This window comes from Strigops habroptila, chromosome 20, assembly GCF_004027225.2.
Source record: "Strigops habroptila isolate Jane chromosome 20, bStrHab1.2.pri, whole genome shotgun sequence".
NCBI classification, from domain to species: Eukaryota; Metazoa; Chordata; class Aves; order Psittaciformes; family Psittacidae; genus Strigops; species Strigops habroptila.
In genome coordinates, this window is record NC_044296.2 from 3,101,005 (window position 1) to 3,116,638 (window position 15,634).

The 15,634-nt window shown below is 51.5% G+C and overlaps 1 protein-coding gene across 1 annotated transcript in view; it reads left to right on the forward strand.

The window, feature by feature from the left end:
- Window positions 1–238: 238 nt before the first annotated feature.
- The window catches only part of ADAMTS10 (ADAM metallopeptidase with thrombospondin type 1 motif 10), a 58,058-nt gene continuing 42,662 nt past the window's right edge, over window positions 239–15,634 (forward strand). The window contains exons 1-2 of the mRNA XM_030509584.1: window positions 239–563; window positions 12,684–13,006. Of these exons, the coding sequence (XP_030365444.1) occupies window positions 12,919–13,006 (88 nt within the window). The 5' untranslated portion in view covers window positions 239–563; window positions 12,684–12,918. The remainder of the gene's footprint in view (window positions 564–12,683; window positions 13,007–15,634) is intronic.

Here is a 15,634-nt window from a genome sequence, read left to right on the forward strand (position 1 = left end):
CTTTGCCTTATCACTTTCATACTGGGGTGTTGGATTGGCCTGTGAGCTGGGGAAGATCACTGCCTGCTCCTTTGGAGAAAGACTAAGCCGATTAGTTTTATACTGTTGCAGGCAAGACCTGCCTTCTGCACTGATGTCAGCAGCCAGGGCGGGACTTTTACAGCCCTCTAGCTTTGGGGAATTTTTTTTTCCTTTTTTTTTTTTTTTTGGATAATCCTGGCAAAATTCCTGAGCAAAGTTTTTTTCCTTTTTTTTTTTTTTTTTTTAATATGAGCAGCCCCTCTCCATGCTGCCTCCGAGCTGCTCTCTTATTACTGCTCACTTCCTGAAAGGAGACTTCTTAGCAAAGGCTTTAGCTCCAGCGCTGCCTGGGTCTGACAGAAGAAGGTTATTGAGGAAGGCGACATAAACCCTCAGCCTGGAAACTTTCTGACACGCGCAGGACTGAGGGGGAGAGAGAAGCTTTTGGCTGCTGCTGGGAAAAAGAAGAAGAAGAAGAAGAAGAAAAAAGCTCAAAGAATTAAAAGGGGAAAAAGAAGAAAGAAGGGAAAACACTAGAAAAGGTAAAACACACTTTAAAATAATTCTTTCCAGAGAAGCCTCTTTGAGGTTGGAGTGGGGTGGTCTGGGGTGGAGGGAACGCGAATGTTCTTTGAAATCAGAACCGTCTCCCTGGAGAAGGAATGAGCCCGAAGAGCATTGCACGCTGGAAAAACATTTATGAGAATGAAAACCATGTTCACCCTTCTCCAACATTCAGAGTTTCCATAAAAATGCAGGGTTGTGTTTCAAAGTGTCTGCAGGCAGCAGGAGTCAGGCATCTGCACTCGCGGCTCCCTCGCCTCCCCCTGTCCCCACACCACTCCGCTTTCTTTATTGCGTTAAGCCATCCGATCATGTTTGCTGCTCTAAAATACAATTCTCTATTCCAGAGCTGCCGTGGGCAAAGCTCTCAATTACAGAAAGCAAAAGCTATAATCCCTGTGGCAGAATTAGACGTTCCTTGCTGTCTTCATTCCCGAGAATAAACACATCCTGCGCTCCCTCTTTTGCTGTCTCTCTCCATCTTCAGGAGCTGCCAATGCCTCTTCCCCTCCTGTACAATGTGGTCAGAGGATTATAAACTGTCTGCCCTGAAAAAGTTGCAATGTCATTTACTTTGTGGGCATCACCAGGCATTTGGCCCTGTTGCACTACTCATGTATTTCTTTGCTTTGATTATGTTTTAAAGGGTTTCTTTCTTTTTTTCAAAAGATCAATCCCTCAGAACATGTTATTTTAAACATCAAAGTAAATATTAGTGATGGTGAAATGCCAGAAGATTATCTCATTAGAGCTGAAGGAGCTGTGCTATAAATAGAAAGGAGTTTATAATATAACCTTGGCAAATAGCTTCCAGAGGGGAAAAATCAACCAAGGGGGAAGCGTTGGGCCACGCTGGTCAGAGCCGCACTCCGGGGCAGGTACCTGGGGACATATCTGGTCAAGCATATGCAGGGATGTAACCTCGGGGTGGGGGGGGAGGAGGTTGTTTTCTTGTTTCAGTGCATGCCAAGACCCATATTGGCTGGAGATAGCCACACCAGAGATCTGTTTCTTATTGTGGTCGTTAATGTTGCTGTTAGCAGAGCTCACGTGGTGACAGCGTGCAATCTAGTGCATGATGGCTGAGAGCAGGAAGATATTTGAAGTCTTTGTTTATTTCTGGTCCCCCCTGTGCTATGGATGGTAGAAGGGGAAACGCTCTGTCAGGTGCCCAGGTAATTCCCCAGCCAGGGCAGGGGTGATCCCTCTGCTTTGCTTGCCAGAGCCTTGCCTGGACTAGCCTGAAATGCCTTCGTCAGTGAGGCTTCCTCCAGTTCTTGGGAGGTTGTTCCAGTGTCACAGAGTTTCTCCATATATGGAACACGCCGAGTGCTCCAGTTGCTCCATCCTCAGCTTCCCGTTGTTCCTGCTTCACCCCACGGCAGCTCCCTCTCCTTCCCTTCTCCTCCTTAGATCCATAAACCCTCCAGCGCTCATTGGTGCGTCTCCAGTTGCATTCCCGAAGCAGCTGCCTGTTGGGTGGAATGGGAAAGGTCCTGTCATCTCCTGTAAATCATGCTTTTCCCAGATAAGACTCAGGGGCTGAACTGTTTCATTTGGCAGAGGAAGACCCCGATAAGCTGCGACTGAGCGAGCAGTTGATGGGGTATGAAGTGGAGCCCTAAGGGAAGGTATTGCCTGCTCAACATAAACAGTGCGTGCTCCTCCTGCGAGAGGCCTTTTGAACACCAACATGCAAACCTGTACCGTGAGAGGCTCTATTATCACTGATGGCTCAAGGCCACCCAGAGACTGTTACGGGGAGGAGTAAGTGTGCTTATCATCACATGAAGCCCTGGTCCAGAGACAGCATGGGCTCAGCTGCCCAGAGGAGCAGCTCCACGGAGGGCTTTTCAGCACAGGTTGCATCAGGCCCACCTAGGGGATGATTCTGTTCAAGCACTTATCTAAAGCTTATCTGAAACCCCCAACTCCAAAAACCACTTTTCTTGCCAAGTTTCCAGCAATTAGTTCATTCTAAGCCAGAAACACCGCAGGATGTGTTTGTCACGTCCTGTCCTGCCTAGATCTCAAGTTAACACAAATGAACTTAAAACAAACAGAATTTGGACCAAATTTGTCAAAGTTTCAGAAGCAATTCACTAGTGATTTGGATGAGGTCAGCTCAGATGTGCTAAAGACATGCAAGTCAAAAAGGTCTTCGCTTGACCCCACCACCATAGGAAATGTTTGCAGGGCGAGTGGTTACAAACATTTCCTGGGAATCTGCAAGCAGGTCGGATCTCATGCAGTGATTGGGGAGTGCGAAACATGGAAAACCACCAGCCTGGACACAGACTCATTTTTCAACACAGAAGGAGGTTTTAAAGGGACACCATGAAAGCAAATTTTCCCATCTTGGTTACTGCAAGTGCCTTCAACTAAGTCTGCAACCAATTCAAGAATTGGGAGATTCACCACTCGGAAACTCTGCCAAAATATTTTAGCTCCATCTGACTTCAGTGGAGTAATGTCAGAGGCACGTGTTGAGTGCAGGGTCTCCACCCGGTTGCTCCATTGCTGCTACTGTCTACCTTCTGCATTCTCCCAGGCTGGGAAAAGAATGCTTGGGGTATGCCATGTCTGACTGTTCAGCGTCTTTACGTATCTGGTTTTCATCCCAACCCACTGTTATTGCTATCGTTTCCTACTCTTCCATCGTAGCTTAATTTTTAAAGGGAAAATGCGTTAAACTGAATCTATTCCTGTGCAGTTCTGCAAATCCTTCTGAATTCCAACATTCATAAATGTTGGTTCCAGCTGAGCTGAACTTCCGGGTGAAATCCCGGACTCCTGCTGTGGATTTGTGCCACTGACCTTAACAGGACCAAGACTTTACCCCAAAGTGGCTTCGGTCAAAACCAGAGTGCAAAAGATGAGTTCAGTCCTGTCGGGGTTAGCGGCTCCTCATTCCCTGGCCATGGATGAAGGCAGCTCCTCCATGGCCGGGCACAAAGAAATGTACTCGGTGGCCTTTAGGCTGCAGCTTCCTTATTGGGAAGCCACACGTGCTGTTTCACCCTGCCATACCCCAACAAATCCAAACCAGCTGGGCCATATGTTTCCTTGAACAGAGAACCTGCAGGGAGGGGAAAAGGGCCCATAAACGCTCCGCACAGCAGATCTCTCGGAGCTCACTTAAGGGAGCCGGAGCGTGGATGATCTGCAGATCTGTGAGGGCAGGAGGGAGCCCACAGCCTGATGGCATCTGCAAGACTTCATCCCGCTGCAGAGCTCGCCTGGCACTTTCCTCTGGGGTAAAATGTGTTGGGGTCTGTGGGTGCTCACACTGCCTTGCATGATGGGTGCCCCAGGGTGGTTGCATGGGAGGGGCCCCATGCTCTTGCACAGGCTTCCTGCTTGGCTGTCACCAAATCACTTCTCTGCTTGCCTTGGTTTTGCCCTGTTGTGAAAAAGAGCCAGGAGCACTCACCTGCTTGCAGGGAGATGCTGAAGGGAGGTGAGGCTGTGGGGATGGCGACAGAAGCTAAGGCTGGGTTTGTGTTTTCATGCTCTCAGTGCCCTGGGAGGCTGGGTGCCTCCTGCACCTCTGCAGAGGGGAGTCCTGGTCCCGAGGTGCTGGAAGCACACAGCCAAGCAGGCAGCCAAGCAGGCAGAGCAGATCAGGATGAGCCAGCCCTCTGGCCAGCCAGGGTTCCTCTCCCTTTCTCTGTGTCACCATGATGCAGCCACTTCTCTGAAAAGACATGTTTCTGATTTCCTGGAAGGACAGCGTGGTCCAAACTGACTTTGCTGCTGTAGGGTCCCGCTCACAGCTCACTGTGTTTCTTTCAAGCCACTTCTGTGTGTGAGCCCCTGAATTGTCTGGGGTTTGGGATCCAAACCTGATCTCATGTCAAAGTTAATGCTGTTCTGAGAGTGGGGTGGGACCAGAGGTCCCCTTGAGTCCCTTCCATCCTCAGTTATACTTTGATTCAGCCTGGCAGGACCAAATCAGCAATGGGCGCTGGAGACAGGCAATGCTGCAGATCCCATCCCCTTTGCAGGTCTGTGCTGTTGCTGAGTGCAGCATTAGACACTGCTGTGCTTGGGGATGCTGTGCTGTGGTGGTGCTAGAAGGAGCTGCTGATCTCTGTGCTCACTGCAGGCCTCATGGTGCTTCTCAGAGCCCTTCTGGGTAACAGGAGTCACCTCAGATGCTCTTCCTGTGAGGATCAGTTGGGCTTTCTTACCTCTCCAGCTTCAGCATAAGACACTGTGCTGTACCATGGATGCAGGTGGTGTGGCAGCCGATGAGGGGGGCTTTGGTGGGGCTCTGCTCTCCAGCATAGCACTTCCAGTCTGATGATCAGACACATCTTTGTCGGCAGGTCCCAGCACAGGTACAGCACTACAGATGTATGGGGTATGGCCCTGCCCTGAGGCCAGGTTGAGGAAGGAGTCAAATTTAGGGTGCCATGCTTGGTGTGTGAGCTATGACAGGTCTTTGTAAGCTGTTAACTGCGTAAAATGTGCCACTGCCTGAACTGGAACAAAAACCACATCTCTTTATCAGACCAGATCCCTCCTGGAGAATGCTGGTGGTGGTTCTGCAGGTGAGTGGAGCTCAGTGCTGGCACAGGAGGGTGTTTGTCTTTATGCAGCCCCAGGGCTGGGCGCCTTGTGTTGCTGTGTTGTGTAAGCACAAAGACTGCTGGAGGGCTGGTGCTGGAGCCAGCTCCCCCGGGATTCAGATGGCTGCGCCTGCTTCCCGCCTGCTCCGAGGTGTGAGATGTGGGTGCTCCTGGCCTTTCCCAGAGCCTGGGGCAGTTTCCTGGCATCCAGAGCACAGCAGAGCAGTGGGGCTTGCTCCATGCTGGTGCAGGGGCAGCAGTGGGAGCACAGGGAGGGAGTTGCTTGTGCAAAGGCTCAGGAGATCTGGATTCTCTCCTGGCTACACTGAACCCGGCAGAGAGAAGGGGTGGTTTTATGAAACCAGAAGGCAGTCACGCAGACATGGAATATATATTCCAGATATAAAACCAGCCTTTGTGCATGGCATATCCACAGGTATCAGTGGTGTGTGGTGGCATTCAGAGGGCTTGTGGGTAGCGAACATAGGTGTGCTACAGGTAGTGTGTATCCTCGTACAGATAACCTGTATCCTCACACAAATAGCATGTATCCTCATACAGATAGCGTGTATCACGTGCACAGCCACACACAAACAGCTGCAGCTGTGATCTGCATGCGTGTGGGTGACATGTGCACAGTTCCATGTACGGTGCATGCGTGTGGTTGGCGGGGCACTGTATGGTAGGCGAGATGCGCTTTCTGTTAATGACTGCTCAGTTGTCTTTTTAACTCTGCTCGTTTGTGCGTGGCTGGAGCCAGCAAGGAGCATGGTGGCAGGGGGCCAGCAAGTCTGGGTCACGTGGAGTGGCTCCAAACTATTGCATAAGTCCTGTCTGAAAGTGGACCTGCTTGGTGGAGTCATCTCCTTAAAGTAAAAGAAGTCCGAGGCTGGGAACATTGGGTTCTCAGTAGCCACCTTCCATCTGGCTGAAGCTGGCTGGTCCAGCAGCTAGATTTGGGCTCAGCCCTGGGGCTTGCACTGCCCTGTGCAGAACATCCCTCCCTTATGATAAGATGAGCTGGCACTTCTCTCAGGCTTTCCTGTTGAGGACCTCCAAGCATTTTACCACACTTGGAGAAATGCAGTGACCCCAGCTTTCCAGATAGGGCCAGATCCTTATGTAACGGAGAGATAGGATTTCCAGAAAGCAAAGCAGTCAGAGGTCAGTGCTCCCAGCTCTCCATTCGCATGCCCTCCCTTTGTTGCTTTTGCCCCTTTCGCTGGTGAAATGAAAGATCCCACTGGATTTTGGGGAGGAGCAAGGGGGTAATTCAGTCCTTTCCTCACTAAGATTGCACTGAATAGACTTGACTGTAAAACAATTCTCGTGTTTTAAAAAGAAAAGCTACTCCCACACAGTACTGGAGTGAGCCCAAACCCCTGGGAAGCTTTGCTTGTACAAAGGGATGGAGGGTGTGCCCGGCTGCAGCCCAGCAGGGCCCATGTGGAGTGCTGCAGCGAGCCTGGAACACGGAGCCAGGGGTCCAAAGGCAGCGAGGGTGTTCCCTGCTCACCCCCGGGCACCAGGGTGCTGGCAGGGGGATGGAGACCCAGGACCAGATCCCTCGCCTCTAGGGTTCAGACTGGCAGCATCAGTCTGGATTTCCCACGTTGCCTTTGGTTAGGGTTGGGTCTTATTTTAACAGTGCAAAAGCTGCATCTGTCCTCCAGGCAAACTCTAAGTTTGACCCTGGAGTCGCTGGAATGGGTGTCTGTAAAGAACTGCACTTGAGGTGAGATGAAACAGCTCTTACAAGAGAGGAGCTGCAGCGAGTGTTATAGGTCCCCTCGCAACGCATGAGAAAGGAAAAGGCAAAAGCCCTTGTCTGTACTCCAGCATGGGCTTGATAACAGGAGCAACCAGAGGGATGGCGAGAGGATCCTAAAGGGTTGCTGTAGAGCAGTGTAGGCAGGAACCATCCCATGGCTGGAGGCTGCTGTTTTCTGGTGAACAGTGATAACTACGTGTTTCTAATTCTTTGCTTGCTGTGCCCCCAGAGAGGCCAGGCTTGGAGCAGCAAAGCAGACTCGGTTCAAGCTCTTGTTTTCAGTTCTGCAGACCTGTGACTTTAACCCATTTTTTGCATGCTGCAACCAATGCTCCTCGCAGCGAGCTGCTGGTGAGTTAATGCTGATTTGTCAGGGTTTAACCCTTAATGCTACTCTAGAGCTGAGAAATGACTTCCCAGTGGAAGTCCTGTCATGCTGGCAGGATGGCTGCAAAGAGACTTCTGCCATCTGCAACTCAGCATGTTTTCAGCTTAGCAGTCCAGCAAAATACTTTGTTAGGAATATCAGGACAGGCTCTTGCTGAAAGGTCTTGGGAAGCAGGAGGTGCAGCGTGGCGGGGGGAGCAGCACTGTTTACTCTGTCCTCAGGAACATGCAGGAACCTGCCAGCAGCCAGGGTGGTGACTGCGCAGGAATGGAACACCCGTCACCCCAGCCCATCACTGCAGGGGAACGCAGTGGGCCAGCACCCCTAGGCTGCACTGGGAATGCAGCACCTGCAGGGAGAGACCTGCCTGTTGCCCTTCCCCAGGGTGCACAGAGTCGAGGTGGTGAGAAGGAGGGATGTAGAAATGGTGAGAAGTGATTTGGGAGAAGTTTCAAGGGAAGGAGGCCAGCATGTCACAGAATCACAGAACGCTTGTGTTGGAAGGGACCTTAAAGCTCATCCAGTCCCAACCCCCTGCCACGGGCAGGGACACCTTCCACTAGAGCAGGTTGCTCCAAGCCCCTGTGTCCAACCTGGCCTTGAACACTGCCAGGGATGGGGCAGCCACAGCTTCTCTGGGCACCCTGTGCCAGCGCCTCAGCACCCTCACAGGGAAGAGCTTCTGCCTCAGATCTCATTTGAATCTCCCCTCTGTCGGGTTAAAGCCATTCCCCTTGTCCTGTCCCTACAGACCCTTGTCCAAAGCTCCTCTCCAGGTTTCCTGTATCCCCTTTACAGCAGCAGGTGAGAAGGGGGCTGTTCTCTCAGAAAACGTGACTTTAGGCTCAGCATCTATGAGCTAATGGCACTGTGAGGTCTGCAGTATGGCTGTGGTGGGCAGCTATGAGAACAGGCGGTAGGTAAGAGCATGCTGTGCAGAGCAGGGGTTCCGTGAGGGTGATGAGCAAGCCTGAGGAATCTGGTGATGCTGCTGCCAAGTGCCTCTCTAGCACTTGAGATGAGCCACGCATCCCAGCACCCTGCAGTGCCCACCCTATTTAGCAAAGAACATGATGTCCATGGAGCGAGCTGTGTGTTTGCAGCTCTTCCCCCAGTGATAACTTCAGAACTGATAGGGCAGTTTCACGTTGGAGTGGATGAAGAGCAGAAATCCCGTCACATTGCTGTGTGTACAATGGCCACATAGCTGCCCTCCTGCAGGGTCTGAAATGCTGCTCAGCCCGTTGGCAGGGTCAGGAGGGAGCTGGTACCAACGCTGGCGAAGGTGTGGGACATGGCATGACGATAACCCCAACATGGTTATGAAGTGCCATGGCCCCTTTTACAGAGGAAAGAAGTAACCATGAGGGCTGGTGACTTTCATTCATTCATTAATGCTGTTTGCCAGTAGCACAGACCAGAAATGCTGTTGAGAGTGAAGCAGTGCAGTCATGGGATGCCCTGCTCTGCTCTCTCTGCTCTGCTCTGCTCTGCTCACACTGCTGTCAGTGCTCTGCTCTCACTGCTCTCCCTGCCCTGCTATTACTGCTCTCACTTGCTCTGCTCTCACTGCTCTCACAGCTCGTGCTGCTTTCACTGCTCACAGGCGCTGCATGTCGGGAAGATGTCGGTGGAAGGGCCGGGGGCTGCAGGGGGGGTGCTGCAAGTATTTCCTCCCACCGGGGAAAGCTGGAAGCAGAAATCTGTGTTTGTATTTATTTCTCTCTCTCAAAGAAGGGAAAAGGACACCTGAGCTCATAATTTGCAAAAGTTGGATGAGAAACCTGGAAGCTGCCGGGCCCTGCATCTTTAAAAGCAGTTAAATTCCTTTTCTCTGCACTAGGAGGCACCTTGAACCTTCCTCTTGGCCCCGAGCAGAGCCCATCTGCTTCCTATTACCTTCCCATAAAGCTGCCTCCCCGGCCAAAAAGCCGGGCTTTCAGGGAATTCTGTCTGCAGCCCCGATGTTGAAATTAGTAACAGTTGTCATCTGTTTTTCTTTTTTCTCTTCTCTTTTTGCTCTATTGCAGCTTGAATTTTAAACCCCAACCCCATACACCCCTCTCCCCCTTTTTCCCATGTTTTTCTTGGTGTGGGAAGAGGTGACCTCAAAGCCACCATCGGCTCCAGTGGCACCGGCCCCATTCCCCTCATCCCGCCGCCTCTTCCCGGCCCACGGGTTCACGCGGCGAAAGCCACCTTGGCGCGGGGAGCGGGAGCGTCAGCCGCTTGCGGGGCGCCTGCCAAGGACAACGAATTCCTCGGGAAGGAGCAAATCGGAAGCGGCCCAAGCGAGGGAGGCACGAGACCGGAGAGGTCACCCCATGGCCTGGACCTCCCCGCAGCCCCTCCATCCCCACTGGTGTTCCACTGGTCCTGATGTGGACCGGGGCTCCTCAGGCTTGTCCGGTCGCTGCTGCTCCGAAAGCAAAGTCTGACAAATGAGGTGGTGGAAAAGTTCCTATGTATTGAAGCAGCCGTGGAGCCGCACTCCGCCATGGCAAGGAGGAGAGCACCGGGTCCTTCTTTTGCAAGACACAAGCTCGTTGGGGTCTCGGAAGTGAAGCGCTGCTGGAAGGGGCCATGTTTTCCTGGAGGAATCGAAGCTGGGCCCTTCCCCCAGCCTGGCTTATGGGAATTTTGCAGCTGTAATTCCTGACTTGTGCTGCTCCTTCCCCCAAGCTGGGGGCTGCGGGGTCTTGGCGCCTGCAGCTCCCTCCTGGCCCCTGTTCTGGGGGATGCTGAGGAGCCAGGACTGAAGGGGAAGGGCAGAGGGGACACGGGGGCACCGCTCACGGCTGCTGCGGCTCAGGGTCGTGGAGAGGCAGAGAAAGGACAGGAAATAACGACAGCCTAGAGGAAGCAGGTTCAACAGCTGGAAAACAAGAGAAATTAGTAGTGTGAAGCCCAGGAGAAAATACACTTCAGCTGAGCAGCTTTCTGTCCGCAGACTTTGGAGCCGTGACAGGGTTTAAAAGCTGGAATCTCAAGCTTTAATAGATGCTGAAAAATGCTGACTTAGGAGAGGGCTGCAGGATGCCCGGCTTTCGTTTCACCTTCTCCCTTTTCCAGTTCACTTCCCACAGCCCAGCAGGAAGCAGGCACAGAGCAGCCTGCAGCATTCCCAGCACTTGGCCGTGCATTGCCATGGCCCTGGCTCTGCCCTCTCTATGCTGCAGCCGGTGGGTGATGCTCCAGAGCATGCCGTCACCAGGTGGACATGGCTCATGGACCCACAGTGCTAATCGCAGCATCCTTGAGTCGTGATGGAGGAAGGCAGAAGAATTCCTGCCCATCCCTCTTGCCTCCACTGCCTGCTTTCCTTTACCTGTTGTGGGTGAGTGGAGCAGCCCAAGATGAGCTATAGAGAGTTTTTAACCCATCAGGCAGTTTATTCTCACAGTTGCTGATCGTGTGCACAGTCTTTGAAGTCACTGTCATGGGTGTTGTGTCTGGGCTTTGCAGAAACCAACCTGGCAAGCGGCACGAGAAGGGACGGGGGAGACCAGCCCCAGGCCTCACTGATGGTCTTTGGCCATTTTTAATTGTAAATAAGCAGTTAAAAATCTTGACATTTAAAATATGGATCTCCAAATTGTGATTTAAGGGTGCTTGGTTGGTCCTCTCAGCATTTTCATATTTTACAAAAGGACTTTGGACAAGGGCTTGAAGGGACAGGACAAGGGGAATGGCTTTAACCTGACAGAGGGGAGATTGAGATGAGCTCTTGGGCAGAAGTTCTTCCCTGTGAGGGTGCTGAGGCGCTGGCACAGGGTGCCCAGAGAAGCTGTGGCTGCCCCATCCCTGGCAGTGTTGAAGGCCAGGTTGGACACAGGGAATTGGAGCAACCTGCTCTAGTGGAAGGTGTCCCTGCCCATGGCAGGGGGTTGGAACTGGATGAGTTTTAAGGTCCCTTCCAACATAAACAATTCCATGATTCTATGATTCTGTGATTCTTCTTTTGCCTCACCTATGTAGCCTCCGGCCTGGGATGGGTGTTATTCCGAGCCCCCACAGCACAAATAACATTAACTGCATAGATGGAAAAACAGAAGTCGAAGTAAATTGCAGACTCCCCATAAGACACCAGGTGACCCAAGGAGGAACCAGGCTCTCCTGCCCTGTGTTCTAGCCAGTAGTCTTTGCTATTTAAAATACACAAGAGCAGAGCGAAGCAAGGGTTAACAGCATTATTCCAAGCGTTTCCCTACTGGGATGAGGGCCACACACAAGCTATAGCTATTGACACCTTTGCAAAGAGCACCATCCTCCTGTCTCCAGCCGAGCCTCATCTTCCCAGCAGCTCAGGAGCTTCTCTCCTGCTGTTCCCCACCGTGTTCCGGCACCATCTGTGAGTTGTAGCTGCGTCTCTGGTCTGATGTCAGGCTTCAGTATGTATTTATCTGTTGCCTTTGCAGGAACATTTGCATTTTGCTGCTGGGCTGCTCTGGAGCAGAGCATCACCGCTCAGATATTTGGGATTCTCTGGGTGGTGTTTAGGTATGTGCCATATTCGTTGCAGACGTCATCGAATCGCTGGATAGAAACAAAACCCACAGGCTTTATGCAACTCTCCAGCACTATGTGAGTTTTGTGTCATTGCCTCAGACTGGGTGGAAATTATCTGCAAGCCAAAAATCTTTCACTGAAGCAATTAGCAAATCATTTTAAATAACAAATACAATTGGAATCTCACGATCCATTTGTGGATAGGGCTGAGGGTAAGGGTGAGTTCACTGAATGGGCCCTTTGTTTTCAATCACTTTTTTAGGTTTAGCCAATGCACTCTGAGAGCAAGTGCTCTTCTTTCAGGGCAGCGACAGTCATTAAAGTGTATTTTGAAGCTAGGGAAACTGGAGTAGAGAGGATTTCTAGATTGCTGCTCACTACCACCCTACTAATGCTTTTGTTTCATGCTCTCCTTTAAGAGATCAGGTAACTGAGACCACATCACTCTTTGGTTTGCACCTCCTCGGGGGTGTCGACAAAGGGTTCCCATCTATTCTGTGATGTTTGCCTCCGGTATAAGGTGTATACCAGCCCTTTAGCGCCACTGTCAGAGCAGTGCAGGGGCTGTGCTGGGTGCAGGATTCTCTCCAGGAAAGCACCCGGGTGTGGAGTGTCACTGTAGCAGGATAACGTGGCATTCCAGTGCTGTGAACTGGTGTGGTTAATTGTAGTTGCATTCACTTCTCTCTTTCTCTCCCCTTTTTCTTTCTTTCCATCTCACTCTTCCCTTCTCTAAGATCTAAGGCTTTCCTCATTCCCTCTGCACACCATTTTCTTCTTTGTGTCATTCTCCTCCATCCTTTGTTGCCCCCTGCCCGTCTCTCCTGTTCACTCATTCCCACTCTCTCCTTCACAGGGGCAATGCCACCGAGAACCTGGGGTTCAGACTAGCCCATGCTGACCCCGCACAGCACACGGCAAAGACACCGTTGGCTTCGCTGCTTTGGGAGAGCACGGAGCGGCCGAGGATGCCTGCGGAGGGACCGAGGACTCCTGTCTCTACATAAGCGGTGGCCGAGGGAGAGACATGTTGGGACAGCGCCCTTTCAGCTGGCACAATACTCCCTGCACTGAGACAAGCATCGCTAACCATGGCAATAGCTTGGAGGCTTCTCACATGGACTGTCATCTTCACTGCGGCTCTGTGCAACTTTCCCGGTTACGCGTTCCAGTCACAAGGTAGGAATTGCGTGGGAATGGGAGCTGGAGCCACGCACCTCTGCTGGCAGGAACCCTAATGCTGGCCCTGGGGAGGTATTAGGGTAATGTGCTGAGGAGGAGGTGGAGACACCCCTAGCTCTGCTATGCTCCCTGCACTACAGCAGAGCTCCTGCTGCTGAATTTGCAGGTGTTTTCCCTTGACCTCCAAGGAAGGGATGTGTTTTGCTCTCCAATGTCGTGCTCCTTGGCTTTTTGCTGAATTCAGAGCAATAAGGTCTGTGCAAGATGAGAGCCACGAACAGGCTTAGTGAAGGAGATGTGGTAGCAATAGAGGAAGCTCCTCTTCCACTCGGGTGGAGCGGCGCATCCTCAGATGAATAGAGGCTTTGTTCCGAGGAGGGTTGTGTGTGTGCAGCATCTGCGAGTCCTCCATGCGTGCAGGGATGGAGGTGGCTGCTGGAGCATTACAGATACTCTGCCCAGCTGAGTCTGGTCAGATGTGTGCTGTTGGAGGAGGTTTAGTTTGTACACACATTTCTGTAGGTGCTACCATTACTAAATGCTCAAACCTTCTCAGGCGTAAGCACTTTGTACCTGTCCTATATGACTGTGTTTCTGATGGTCTTGTGTTGAAATACAGAGACCCACATGCAAGTGATTGCAAGGAAAGCAGAATGTGGGCCTCTTGTTCATAGATTTGTGCCTTTGTACATGATTTTATTCCAGGTTAGGAAAGGACTGGAAAGTGAGAACAGCCTTGCACCCAGCCTGCAGTACAAATACAGCATGGGCAGGTAACACAAGCTGGCTAAATTGCTTAATACTAATTTGCTTTCATGACTTTCTCTTCAGAGGCAATATGAACACTGCCATCAGGCACCAGAGGTAAGAAGAAAGAGCTCTGAAGTTAGACATTTATCTGTGCAAGGTGTTAAAACCTCAGCAGTGTGCTTACACAGCCATAGTTGTGACATACCACGTGTGCCCAGACTAATTGCAGCAGGGCCAAGGTCAGTGGTGTACAGGGCTCTTGAGCAGTGCAACGCCACCAGGCTATAGTTGCTATGGCTGTGGGTTGTCTTGTGAAGCGGAACTGGAAAGAGGAACAAAGGCAACTGAAAGCCACATACTGTCGTGGGTCTGAGCAGCGTCTCGTTGCTAAAGGTGGGACGCTGCCCAGCTCATGCTGTGTGAAACAAGAGGCATTCAGACACGGAGCTGCATGCTGTGCCGGCACTGCGCAATGTGCAAGGTTATACAGGCAGATTTCCTTGAATCTGAAACAAACCCTGTTTCTGGTCCTTTTTGCCAAAGCCTCTGGCAGTGCCTGGGGTGGCTGTTCTGGGCCTCCCGCACCCGTCGGTTCACACCTCCCTCCATCTGCCCTGCGTTCGCCGCACAGCGATGCTCTGACCAGGACATCACTGCCAGGTCGCCTCCATCCTGACTCACAGCAGCTCAGATCCTCACTCACTCATGAGTCCCCGCGCTGTTTGCTAATACACCTTGGTCTAAACCCCAGGTCTCATCACATTTACAGTTCATGTGTTTGTGCTCTCCCAGATGCTTCCCTTGAGCCAGTCTGAGGGATGAGTCTCAGCCCATGATGTTGCTGGGAGCGTGGTGCTGTGGGAGCATCAAGCTAGGGATTGCAGCCGTTCCGCTCCCCAGTCCCTGTCCAATCCCAAGGGTCATGCTGCCCCATGGGCCCCTCTTGCTGTCAGAGCACATTTTTAGGCTCCCTGCATCCGGAACGTTTGGCGTCAGGCTGTTGATGTTACTCAACACTTCTCTTCACCACGCTGCTGAGATAGTAAGTACATAATCCTCACAACACCCTTTCAAGAGGGTGAACCACTGTTATCTCCTCTTAGCAGTTGGAGGCATGGAGAGTAAAGGCTGGTGTTTTCAACAAGCCACTGATTTTGACCAATTGAATTGCTCTAGTTAGCAATGGAACAGGTTTCACATGCCCCATGTACACGACTCCAGATCAGTGTATTTGTTTTATGCAGGAAAAAGATTAAGGTATCAGAGTCATAAGCTGTAATTATCTTGGTGGGAAATAGCAGCCCAGTGTTGAAGGCCTCTTCAAGCCAGCAGAGATGTAATGGGATTCAGATGTAACGTGTGCATTCAGGCTGCAGGATTTCACAGTGCAGGGAACAGCAGCGGAACATGCTGCTGAACGGGCTTTAATCAAAAGGAAGTTTTCTGCTAGTACCTTAGTTTAGTGACTGACAGATGAGACATTCCCCATTTTATAGAACATCAGCGCAAGGCTGATCTCCCTCATTTTTTTACATGTGAGTCCACCTCCTTAACTCACATGTAAACCAATGGACCCTTGGAGGATGTAGTGAGATTGCTATGATGCCAGGGCAGCCTGAAGCCATGCAATCCCATAGTGTTTTCCACAGCCATCCCTTAGGAATTGTCTGGGCTGCAGCTGGGGCTCCTCTTTGCTCTGGTGAGAAGACCAGAGCAAACATCTGCTTCCTTTTCGTCCTTTAAGCAGCTCAGTAATGAGAGGCAGTAGTGAGAATACAAGGAGAAAACAAAATCCTTCCTCCTCCAACTTTCACCTTCCCTCTCTTCTTTTTGTTCAGCTTGCCCGTCTGTGTCCCCTGTGCCCTTTCCCTTCCT